At 36.8% G+C, this 12,954-nt stretch overlaps 1 protein-coding gene across 4 annotated transcripts in view; it reads right to left on the bottom strand.

Annotated features, from left to right (window-relative positions):
* ZDHHC13 (zinc finger DHHC-type palmitoyltransferase 13) overlaps window positions 1–12,954 on the bottom strand; it is a 53,179-nt gene that overhangs the window by 27,103 nt on the left and 13,122 nt on the right. For 3 of the 4 annotated variants that reach the window (XM_077964844.1, XM_077964840.1, XM_077964843.1), the window contains 4 exons: window positions 6,966–7,111; window positions 3,449–3,571; window positions 2,078–2,155; window positions 415–559 (listed from right to left, as the gene is read on the bottom strand). In XM_077964844.1, the coding sequence (XP_077820970.1) occupies window positions 415–543 (129 nt within the window). In that variant the 5' untranslated portion in view covers window positions 544–559; window positions 2,078–2,155; window positions 3,449–3,571; window positions 6,966–7,111. The remainder of the gene's footprint in view (window positions 1–414; window positions 560–2,077; window positions 2,156–3,448; window positions 3,572–6,965; window positions 7,112–12,954) is intronic. The other variant, XM_077964842.1, reaches the window with a different exon arrangement.

A 12,954-nucleotide genomic window follows, 5' to 3' on the forward strand; every position in this document is an offset into this window, starting at 1 on the left:
AATAAGAAACATGCATTCAAATTGGCCTCCCATTTGGGCTCAAATAATGAAAGCAAATGATGGGTTAATTTAGTGATTTGACTACCATTTTTATATTCAACTAGAAGAAAAATACAGGCTTTGAAGTCATGTTTTTGAAAAACTCTGCAAATTACTGGGTTCGTAAGAAAAACTATTACCAGCTTACAAGTTTCAGAAACATCTATTATACGTTACTGAGCTAAATGACCTGTCCTTTTCCCTCCCACGAAGCTGGAAAGCAGTATTCAATAGCTAAATGTACTCAGGCTAATATCTGAATATCTGGATATCCATTAACCTCCACCTTAAAAATGAGAAGAGACTACTACTAATAATTTCCTCAACCTTTTCAGATGATAAAAGCTGGAGTGTAAGACATATTTGAGAATATACCTGTCTCTTTGAGATGAGATATGCTATAATAGGCATGTGTTGAAACAATACTGCCAGGTGGATGCTGCTGAATCCCTCTCCATCAATGAGAGTGGGGTCTGCACCATGCTGGAGTAATAATATGACCATAGGTAAATGTCCTTGTCTGCAAATAGAAGACAAAAAGCCATTCTGTAGCATGCAGAAAAAGCAAAAAGTCAGGGAGAAGCTGATATTCCTAAGACATGAGGGATTTTGGTTACATATAAAAAATACTTCCTAACAGTAAGACAGTAAGATTTTTGAAACAATGGTGATTGTCCAAACGTTTTTTACTTAGATTAGATGCTGCAAACTTAGAACTATATGAATAATCATTCTTGGGTTTTTTTTTTTTTTTGAGACGGAGTCTCACTCTGTCACCCAGGCTGGAGTGCAGTGGCAAGATCTCGGCTCACTGCAACATCTGCCGCCCAGGTCCAAATGGTTCTCCTGCCTCAACTTCCCAAGTAGCTGGGACTACAGGCGCATGCCACCACGCTGGCTAATTTTTTGTATTTTTAGTAGAGATGGGGTTTCACCATGTGAGCCAGGATTGTCTTGATCTCCTGACCTCATGATCTGCCTGCCTCAGCCTCCCGAACTGCTGGGATTACAGGCGTGAGCTACTGTGCCCAGCCTGGATAATCATTCTTGAGTGCAAGTGATAAACTTGATAACTTCCCAATCTACCTTAAACCTTATATTACCAAATGTAAATAATAATTTTTTATGACATGCTAACGATGAAGATTCTAAGACCACTTAGACATCCCTGTCATTTTAAAAATCAAAAAATCATAAGCCAGATATACAGAAATATAATATTCATAAACTGTGGGTTTACTGTGATAATATTAAGAGCTATATATTCATATGCTTTTCTTAAGCTTGACTCTGGTTCATTTTTCATGTAAAGTACTGTACCTCAGTAGCTTAAGGGGCATGAATTAACCCTAGAGCTTCAAAACTCTTGGCTATGGAGAAAAGATTCAACTCCTTGACTTACATGAACAATTTTTCACTTCAGTTTCAGATTCCTGTCAACCCCACCAACCACCGAGAGTGGAGTTTAAATTAAAAAAAGAAACTGGTAAGTATTCAAGACTTATTAACTTCAGTTTCAGATGACCAATATACAACAGAGAAAAGAGGAGAGTGACCACACAACATAAATGTTCTAAGTTGACCTACTCGAAATTTCTTGTTAATCCTGCAACAACTTTTAAAAGAGGTGACTCATTTGGCCCTGAGACATAGAGAAATACTTTACATTTCAGAGGAAACTGACTGTGAAATAAAATCGTAGGTTTCTGAATAGACATCTGTCATAAGCCTGAACTGATTGAGTCTGCAGTTCACTGAACTACTACTTTTATTTATGTTATCAAGTATGAAAATTATTTATTCTAATTACAAAAAATAAACTATAATTACATATTTGAGTTGGATAATTATAATGGAGCTCTAAATTAAATATCAAAAACATTCTTTCTGCAAAACCTTTAAAACTGTAATTTATTTTTAAATAAAGGGAGCAAAAAAAAAGAAAAGACAGTCTTTCAAATTGTCTATAACTGATTTTCGATATGGTGACCACTAGTTACATGTGGCTATTTAATTTCAGCATTCAAAGAAACCTTACCGGATGGCCCAGTGAAGAGGAGTTGAATTTAAATCTCCACCCAACTGATCTACAACAGCACCTTTTGAAATATAAAACCTGTTAAAAGCAGACACAAATGAAAATAAGATTTGAAACTTAAGCTTCATATTGAAAAAGAAAATACTAATTTTTTCATAGTAAAAATATGTTGGAGAACAAATTATGATAGTAATATCCCTAAAACACCCAGATCTATAGAAATACGAAAGGTTCACATGGCAGAATCAGACAAATCCCTGATGAAACATTCTTAGGATGTAAGTAATTAGTCCTGCTGTAATTGGCATTCCATTATAACTTACATACCAAACACATCATAACTACTCTCTGCATAGTCTAACTACTACAGCACTCTTGAAATTGTTTATATTCAAAAGGTTTAGGATCAGGGAGATATTCTTACTTGACTGGAAGGAGAAAGGTAAAATTATGTCACCTTCAACAGGTTAAAAGTAGAATTACTATGTGGGACTGAATTTTAAAAGTAAGTAGTAAAGAATTAATTTAAAATCCTTTTGGAAAAGTTAGACATTTTGAGTGTTTTGCCCTGCATTTGGGAGACAGAGATGAGAGGCACTGTATAAGGTGGACATATAAAGTAATGAGACTGATTTTCTTCTATGGTTTATAGGAATTAGTCTCATTACTTCAAAGTTGAGCTTCATACATCGTATTATCTAAATACCACGCCAGTTTATTTCCACAGAAGAGGAGTTTGCCTGTGAGTATTCATGTGTGTTAGAACATTTTAAACCTTAATAAATTTCTTAAACTTTAAAGATTTTAAATATCTAATCCTAAAACACAAAATATACACACATTCACATACAAATGTACATTTTACATGTTAAGCTGTTTGAAAGAAACAATGGGTAGGCATTACTGCTTTATGAAGGGGAAATATTTTATACAATCCAATACATGCCCACTCAAAAGTATATTCCATATTTAGTTTTTTAAAAAAGGTTATATTTCCTACCTATCTATTCTTTGTGGTGTTAACATGTAAAATATTTCAATGTTTCTTCTAAACTAGATGAGACTTCCCATTCTATTCTGAAAAAGTTTATTATGCTTTTCCTTTTTAAAAAAGTATTCACTTTTACTTCCTAAACTTTATGATTGGCCCCCTTGGCTTTATCTCTAATTTTCCTTTTTGGATCAACCAGGCATGGTCTCTAAGGTCCTTTTCAACTTTATAATAACCAACATGTGTGGCAGGAAAAGTTTCAGGTGTTCTTTCACATGAGGATTACACATGATTCAATACTCGTACTTAAAGAAAAAGATAAATGATGGAGAGGTCTAAAATTATAAATTCACAATTAACACACATATATCCCATCTTACTTTACAAGATCCAGTCTGTTGTTAATAGCAGCCCAATGAAGAAGTGACACATTTTCTTTATCTGGTTGCCTGACATCATATCCTGCTTCTACCAACTCTTTACATCGTTCAAAAATCCCGTATCTCAAATAAGAAAAAAAAGCATAATTGATACCATTAAAATCATTTCAAATATCAAAATTTCTTCATTTTACTGTATCTTTTCATTATCCAAACTGCCTTTCAGTCAATAGAGAAATATAATAATTAACAAAGACATGCACAGAGAGGACACAGTATAAAGCCAAACAGCAAAAGAAAACCTGGTTTACTTACTGATCAGATTAATCTTTTTGGAGTTGAACTTGATTTCCATAAGTAAACTTTAAACTTACATTGCCTCCCTTCAATAAGTTTCATCTGATCTCCACTGTGTGTCAGAAACACCTCCTGCCGATTCCTGACAATAATCTTACCGCTGAATCAAACCAAGCCTATGCAATAATCTCACAACAAAGGATACAGACTAAAAGTAAACTTGGAATGGGATAAATTCAACAACAAAATATGGAAAGAATATAGGTATAGCAGAGGAACAAATGATTAGCCCTTCCTGAAGGAGATGAAACTAAGCTATATTTTATAGGCTGACAAAAGGCATTTCAGGCAGAGGAAGAAGCATGTACAAAAATCAGAAATGTGAAACTACATGGATGTTCAGAGAAATAAAAGCAGTGTAACATTGCTAAAGCATAAAGCATGAGAGGGAATGGTGAGACATGAGGTTAGAAGCAATAGGCAAAGACCACATGGGCCTTCTGTGCTACACTATGAAGTTTAGACTTTATCTACAGTTCAATGGGAAACCAATAAAGGGTTTTAAAGAAGAAAGCACTCAGACTTTGAGTTTTAAGAAAGATCGCATTGGAGGCAATATGGAAGCTGCTTAGAGCAGGGTAAGGACAGAGAGTGAAATACCAGTTTAGAGGTTATTGCAATAAATATGGGTAAGAGACAATGAGAGCCTAAAGTAAGAGAGAAGCAATAGGAATAGAAAAGGAATGACGGGCTTGGAAGATATTTAACTATTAGTTAATCAGTTAAATAGTATAGCATTGAAAAGAGGTATTTCGTAGACAAATTATTATAGCATTAAAAAGAGGTATTTCATAGAGAATAAAGAGATAAATCATTTATTAGCAATATTTCTTTTTTTTTTTCTTTTTGAAATGGAGTCTTGCTTTTGCCCAGGCTGGAGTGCAGTGGCACGATCTCAGCTCACTGCAACCTCTGTCTCCTGGGTTGAAGCGATTCGTTTGCCTCATCCTCCCAGGTAGCTGGGATTATAGGCGTGTGCCATGACACGAGGCTAATTTTTGTATTTTTAGTAGAAATGAGGTTTCACCATATTAGTGAGGCTGGTCTCGAACTCCTGACCTCAGGTAATCTGCCCACCTCGGCTTCCCAAAGTGCTGGGATTACAGGCGTGAGCTACCACACCTGGCTTATTAGCAATATTTCTATGAAGTCCCAACCGATCCTTTAGCACTTTCTTTAAAACTTATTTCTATTTAAAAGTACCTGAAAGTTTCAATAAGCTCGCAAGGATAAAAAATCAAACCAAATAGCAGAATTGTCTGTTTCTCACACTGTAAATTAGAACAATTTCTGCTTTACCAAACTATGCATGTGTGTGTGTTTGTGTGTGTGTGTGTCTTTTTGGCATTTTTAAAAGAGTAAATTTTAGAATGACACACATACATTTACACTCTCCATCTTTTTTTTTCTTTTTGAGATGGAGTCTCGCTCTGTCGCCCAGGCTGGAGTGCAGTGGCTTGATCTCAGCTCACTGCAACCTCCGCCTCCCGGGTTCATGCCATTCTCCTGCCTCAGCTTCCCAAGCAGCTGGGACTACAGGCGTCTGCCACCACGCCCAGCTAATTTTTTGTACTTTTAGTAGAGATGGGGTTTCACCATGTTAGTCAGGATGGGCTCGATCTCCTGACCTTGTGATCCACCCACCTCGGCCTCCCAAAGGGCTGGGATTACAGGTGTGAGTCACAGCACCCGGCCCACTCTCCATCTTTTAAATGTCAACTTTAACATTTTACTGGAAAAGAAATACTCCCTTTATTTGAGAAACATAATAAGAATATACATTCATAAAGATTTTGCTGGTTTAGAAAACATACACACACACATACACACACACACACACACACACACACACACACACACACACCCTAGCTCTCTATGCCCTTCCCAAATACTACCTACAGGTCTCCTCACAACCACCTGAGAAGGTCCAGGACCTGAAGAAAATTTTAGGAAAGACATAAAATGTGAGTTTTTACTGAGATTCCCTTTAAAAAGAGCCTAATTTCTGACATTTATCTTAAGGGTTTCATGGGCAACAGGGAAAGATTTAAATGTTTCCATCCTAATTAAAGCAAACATTTACCTTAAGAATACACTCATCATTGTATAAATAAAAGATAAACAATATCAAATAATATTCACCTAAAAGAGTGGTTCCCAAGTCTTTTAAGTTCATATAAATTGGTAATTAGAATACTCAAATAATTGTCAATATATTTTGTAATTAACATAGACAATACATTAGCCTATATTAAGGCCAAATAGGCTAATTAATCTCCAAACATCTTTGTTCTGATAGAAATTATATCAAATTAGTATGGTAACATTAGTTCCCCTCAGGCTGATTAGATTGGCATGATTTATATTTGATGGGCAATCTGCTGGGCAGATTTATGTTTGATTACTACAAAAATGGATTACTATTTGATGCAGTCTGATGAACAAAATACTTCAAAATATGCTCAATGGCAAGAGGTGTGATAGATGTTAATAATCAATAAGATCCATGAAGGTGAAAATGTTGGGAATAATTGACTTAATGCAAATACCCACATATGGAGATTTTAAGGGGAAACTTTCCAAATGTACTTCCATATCCAGTGCAAGAAAAACAATACACTATGTGTTTCAAGTGGTCAGAGAACATATTTCCACTTACTGTCTTTCTTCTAGTTAATCCAGCACAAGCACATGGAAAGTACTCAAGAAATAAATGATTGTTTAAAACATCTATGAATGTGTAAGTCGGTATTTTTCATTCCATCGACCTATTCAGGTTGTAGTATATTTTAAAAGACTTAGATTTGTATTTCGAATAAAGAGTTTGGCTTAGTGTCATTTAAAATCATCCATTCATTCAAGGAACATTTATTAGGTATCTCATACAAGAAGGAACTGTGCAAAAGCACTGGAGCTACAAAGATGAAGACATGCTTTTGCTAAGAAGCTGTCCACAATCTAATGGAACGTCCTGGTACATAAACAGCTTAGGTATGCTTTACTAAGTACTGTGGTGTTGCTATGACAAATATACTTGGTGCTGGTGTTAACTACCATTACAAAGTAAGAGAGGTAAACATATGAAGAGCCATGAACTACACATACATTACTATTAATTCAAGAGAACATGAGGATAAACCAAAGCATTTGGAAGACTTACTGAGTAGCTTTGACAATGTCACAGTTACTAGAGTCCTCTATGAGAGGAAGAGCTTCTCTTGCATTGGCAAGTTCTTTGTTTTCATGTGCACAGATGCCATATCGACCAAATCCTGGAGGGTGGGGGCCATGGCTGTGATTCCTGCACTGAAGAGTAAGAGTCATTTGACAATGCATGAGAGAATTAATGTCACACTCAATTACATAATGAAGCATTTGCTACTATCAACAATATCTATATTAATAAATTAAATTTTTTGGAGTTTTAGAAGTGTATCCTGAGAATGACTTGAACCCAGGTGGCGAAGGTTGCACCGAGCTGAGATCGCACCACTGCATTCCAGCCTGGGTGACAGAGTGAGATTCTGTCTCAAAAATTAAAGAAAAAAAAAAGTGTATCCTAAGGAAGATTTTCTTTATCTTAATTCTGTTCAGTAGAAAAGATACTTACTATTACAAAAACCCAAATTACATATTTTGTTCATAAAACAAAGGTCATCTAAAAAGGCATAGATGGACCTTGTTACTTGTAGTGGGTAGAGGACCATTGCTACTGACTTGGTAAGAAGTTTGCCAGGCCTCTACTTCTTGGAGTTGTGGTGGACATACCCTAGGAATATCCCCCAACCCCCCAATTAATCAAGTTCTCATATAATCCCTTCCTCTTGAGCACAGGTAGAACTTGTGACTTGTTTCTAGGCAATGGAATATGGCAAAGGTGATGAGACAATTACTCCCATGATCATGTTATATAAGTCTCTGTCTTAGCCAACTGAAGCAAGAGATTCTTCGGCTGGCCTTGAAAAAGTAAGCTGCCATGATATGAGACGGCCACATGACAAGGAACTGTGGGCAGTCTTCAGGAGTGAAAGTAGTCCCGACAACCAGTAAGAAAATGAGACTTTGATCATACAACCGCAAGAAACTGAATTCTGCTAATAACCAATGAACTTGAAAGAGGAACCCAAGCTCAGCCTTGATGTCAACTGTGAGACCCTTAGCAGAGGATCCAGCTAAGCCATGCCTAGATTCCTGACAAACAGAAACTATGAGATAATAAATAGGTGTTACATGGTGGCCTGCTAGCTCAGTTGGTTAAAGCATAGTGCTAATAAGTATGTGCTGTTTTAACCCACTAAATGCGTGGCAATTTGTTATACAGTAATGGGTAACAAATACAGGACTGCAGAATTTGGTGAGGGTAAAAAGATTGATTGCCAAGATAGTCCCATTAGCTGAATCAACGAATGTTACATTCAGATCACCCATTAGAAGCAGCAGCAAATGGCAAGCTAAAAAATTTTCCTTAAACAATTATCTCAGATTTGTCATTCAAACTAATTTGAGTGTTTCTAATTTCAAACACTGAGCTTACACCTTAGCAGAAAACCAATACAGGATTCGCTAATATTGGGGAAAAAAAGAAAAAAAAAAGCCCACAAAAATCTAAGATCAATTATCTGTTCTGTGGATTATGAATGCATTTTATTTCTCCTTTCCATTACTATGGACTTCTGGGTTCACTATCACCTCTAGGGCAGATGGGTAGATGATCAATTAAGATGAGCAATTTTGACACTTGTTGACAACTTTGCTAAAATATTTGGTGGATGAGCAGGCAGGCGGAGGGAGTTAAAATCTTTAGCACAAATGATGCTCACTAAATCACTTTAATACCCCCAAACAAAGACTTAGTTTTACTTGAGAGAAGGACTCCTTCAGCTAAAGATGTGGGATGCTCAAAGTTTCTGTTTCCTAAAAGCACAACTATATCAAATGTACACATTATTTACATATATTCTAAATACATTTTTAAAAGACTCTACGGTGTGACCCTAATCACAGTTATATCTCTGACTACTCATTTATATAATAATCAATCTTCTAATCTCATAGGCTACTCAGATTTCCAAGTAGAAACAGATTCATGTGAAAGGAATCAACTTTAATAAAACACATTATATTGCATTCTCTAAAGAAATGACACCTTAAAGAGAAACCTCCCTGAATTAGTACTTTTTTAAAAAATGTATTTATTTATTGGGACGGGGGTCTTCCTCTGTTGCCCGCGCTAGAGTGCAGCAGTGTGATCATAGCTCACTGCAGCCTTGAATTCCAGGGCTCAGGCAATCCTCCTGCCTCAGCCTCCTAAGTAGCTGAGACTACAGGCGCATGTCACCATACCCAGCTAATATTTTGTTTCCTTTTTATTTTTTATTATACTTTAAGTTCTGGGATATATGTGCAGAACGTGCAGGTTTGTTACATAGGTATACATGTGCTATGGTGGTTTGCTGCACCCATCAACCTGTTATCTACATTACATATTCCTCCTAATGCTATCCCTCCCCTTGCCCCCCACCCCTAACAGGCCTCAGTGTGTAATGTTCCCCTCCCTGTGTCCATACATTCTCACTGTTCAACTCCTACTTATGAGTGAGAACACGCAGTGTTTGGTTTTCTGTTCCTGTGTTACTTTGCTGAGAATGATGGTTTCCGGCTTCATCCATGTCCCTGCAAAAGAAATAAACTCATTCTTTTTTATGGCTGCATAGTATTCCATGGTGAATATGTGCCACATTTTCTTTATCCAGTCTATCATTGATGGGCATTTGGGTTGGTTCCAAGTCTTTGCTATTGTGAATGGTGCTGCAATAAACATACATGTGCATGTGTTTTTATAGCAGAATGTTTTATAATCCTTTGGTATAACCAGCTAATTTTTCAGTTTTTATTTTTGTAGAGACAAGGTCTTACTATGTGGCCCAGACTGGTCTTGAACTCCTGACCTCAAGTGATCCTCTTGCCTCTGCTTCCCAAAGTGCTGGGATTACAGGTGTAAGCCACCAAACCTGACCTGAATTAGTGCTTAATAAGCAAATTTAGTTACCTATCTGCAATTTTTAAAAAGTTGATTTTTAAATAAATGTATCAGAAATCATATCTTCAAATTAGTCTCCTCAGGAGATTATTAGTTATTCCAATGGCATTACCTTGAAATGTTTTCAGAATTCCCTTTCTGAAACCGTCCTCAGAGCCATATAAAACAGACTCATATTTTTATACTCTGAATATCTGAAAATATTATGATTTATTATATAGAGTGAAGTATATAAAACATATATGTGTATATATATATGGACTTCTTCTTTTGTAAAGAGTAAAGAATAAATATAAAATGAACTTCCATGAAACCACTACCTAAGTCAAGATATAGAACTGGGCCAGCACCTTAGAAGACTGCCTGGACACATGCTATGCTCCACCATATCCCCACACTAAAAGAACAGTTTCCTGACTTCAGTTATAATCACTTTTTGCTTTTCTTTATAGTTTTATCTCTAATGTATGCAACTCTAAAAAGTACAGTTCAGCTTTACATTTTTTTAATCTTTGTACAAATGGAATCTATCATATGTATTCTCTATCATTTGTTTTCATTAACATTAGACTTACAAGCCTCATCCATGTTGTTATGAAAGCTACAACAGGTTCATTTTCATTGCTGTAGAACATTCCAATACAGTAACATACTACAATTAATTTATCTATTTTACTATGGCTGGATATTTGGATTGTTCCCAGTTTGGGGCTATTATAAAAAAATACATTGCTATGCACATTCTTGTACATGTCTCTAGGTATATATATATACATGTAAACAATTCTGAAAAGCATATATCTAGAAGTGGAACTGTTGGCTTTGAAGATAGGCTTAACTCATCTTCAAAATGGTTGTAACAGTTAAACTTTCCCCTGCGGGGTATGAGTGCTTCTGTTGCTCTACAATCATTAAAGAAACCTAGAAAAGTGAACAAAATATATGAAGTAAACTGTATTCAGACATTGGACAATGAGAACAATAAGACTGTGATTGCCAAGATATGAGGAAAAAGAAAACACAAGGTGAGCCCCATCATCCCAGAAATTTTGCAATCATGTGCACTGAGACGAAAACACTTTGTTTTAGAGCCCAGAAGCCTTGCTAAATTGAGGAGACAGAAATTTGAGATCAGAGAGGCTGAGATAGCTGGCAGTTGTGGGCACATTCCAAGGGGCTCCAAAAAATCTGTATAGGAGGCCCATTGAGTCTTTGCAGAGTACTAGGACAAGCAATGTATAGAGGGAAACTTGACAAGTATAGGCAAAAAATGACTGGAGATTTGTAAACTGAACAATTACTGGAGTTTATACGTAGCAGGAAGATGTTCAAATTCTGATCAGCCAAAGCGGAGAGTCTTTGATGACCCCTTGGGTTATTCAGTGGAGATATCAGAGGGCCACACCTTAGAAGTAGTGCTGAACTGTATCTGGAATAAAGGCTACCCCAGAACCACTCTAGAGAAGCCTAAAATCAGACTTCAAAGGACTCAAATTGAGCAACATTAACTTTACTGCCTGCCAAACAATATTCAATAGTCTTTAAAGAAAGGCATCAAATACCAGATACTCATCAACATGCATTCACAAAGTCCACTATCAAATCAAAACTCACTAAACATGCCAAGAAGCAAGAAAAATGTGATCCATAGCCCCAGCCAGAAGAAAACCAGACCTTGAAACTATAAAGATGACAAAATTAGCTGAAAAAGACATTAAAACAGCTAATATAAGTATGTATAAGTATTTAAAGGAAAACATTAACAAAATGAGCAAAGAAATTGAAGATATGACAAAAGATCTGATTAGAATATCTGCGGATAAAAATCAACCTCCTTGTAATCCCAGCACTTTGGGAGGCCAAGGTGGGCAGATCACTTGAGGTCAGGAGTTCAAGACCAGCCTGACCAATATGGTGAAACCCCATCTCTATTAAAAATACAAAAATTAGCCGGGCATGGTGGCACATGCCTGTAATCCCAGATATTCAGGAGACTGAGGCAGGAGAATCACTTGAATCTGGGAGGTAGTTGCAGTGAGCCACGATCACACCACTGCACTTTAGCCTGGCACCAGAGTGAGACTCTATCTCAAAAGAGAGAGAAAAAAAATCAATCTCTAAAATACAAATTACACCAGATGAGATTAACAGCAGATTAAACAGTATAGAAGAAAAGGCCATTTAAATTGAAGAAACAACAATGAAACTATCCAAAATGCAGCACAGAGAGAAGGTGACTGAAGATGTATAACTGGAGTTCCAGAAAAGGAAAAAAGTTTTTTTTTTTAATATTTGAAGAAGTAATAGTCAAAAATCTTCCAAATTTGGTGAAAATTATAAACTCACAGTAACTAGAAGTTTGATGGATCCCAAGTAGGATAAGCCCTGAAATCCTACACCAAGACATATCATGACCAAATCACTAAAAACCAGTAATAAAGAGATCTTAAAATCAGTCTGGACATTTTGAGAGGCCAAGGCAGGCAGTTCACAAGGTAAGGAGTTCGAGACCAGCCTGGCCAATATGGTGAAACCCCATCTCTACTAAAAATACAAAAAACTAGCTGGGCGAGGTGGTGGGCGCCTGTAGTCCCAGCTACTGCAGAGGCTGAGGCGGGAGAATGGTGTGAACCCGGGAGGCGGAGCTTGCAGTGAGCCGAGATCGCGCCACTGCACTTCAGCCTGGGCGACAGAGTGAGACTCTAAAAAAAAAAAAAAATCAGCCGGGCATGGTGGCGCGCACCTGCAGTCCCAGCTACCCGGGAGGCTGAGGTAGAAGAATCACTGAGCCCAGGAGGCTGAGGTTGCAGTGAGCCGATATCGCACCACTGTACTCCAGCCCGGGCGACAGAGCGAGATTCCCTTTCAAAAAAAAAAAAAAAAAGTCTGGAAGAAACAGACATATATGTTCAAAGAGCCAAAGATAAGAATACACTCAGACTTCTCATCAGACATAAGGCAAGCCAGAAAGCAAAAGCACAACAGTTTAAAGAGCTTAGTATGCAGCCTAAGCAGTGTTTACAGGGAATTTGTAGCTTTAAATGCTTACATTAGGAAAAAAAAAAATGAGCCTACAGTAAGTTATCTAAGCTTTCATGTTAATAATCTA

The sequence above is a fragment of the Macaca mulatta genome, chromosome 14 (genome assembly GCF_049350105.2).
Source record: "Macaca mulatta isolate MMU2019108-1 chromosome 14, T2T-MMU8v2.0, whole genome shotgun sequence".
In the NCBI taxonomy this organism is placed as follows: Eukaryota; Metazoa; Chordata; class Mammalia; order Primates; family Cercopithecidae; genus Macaca; species Macaca mulatta.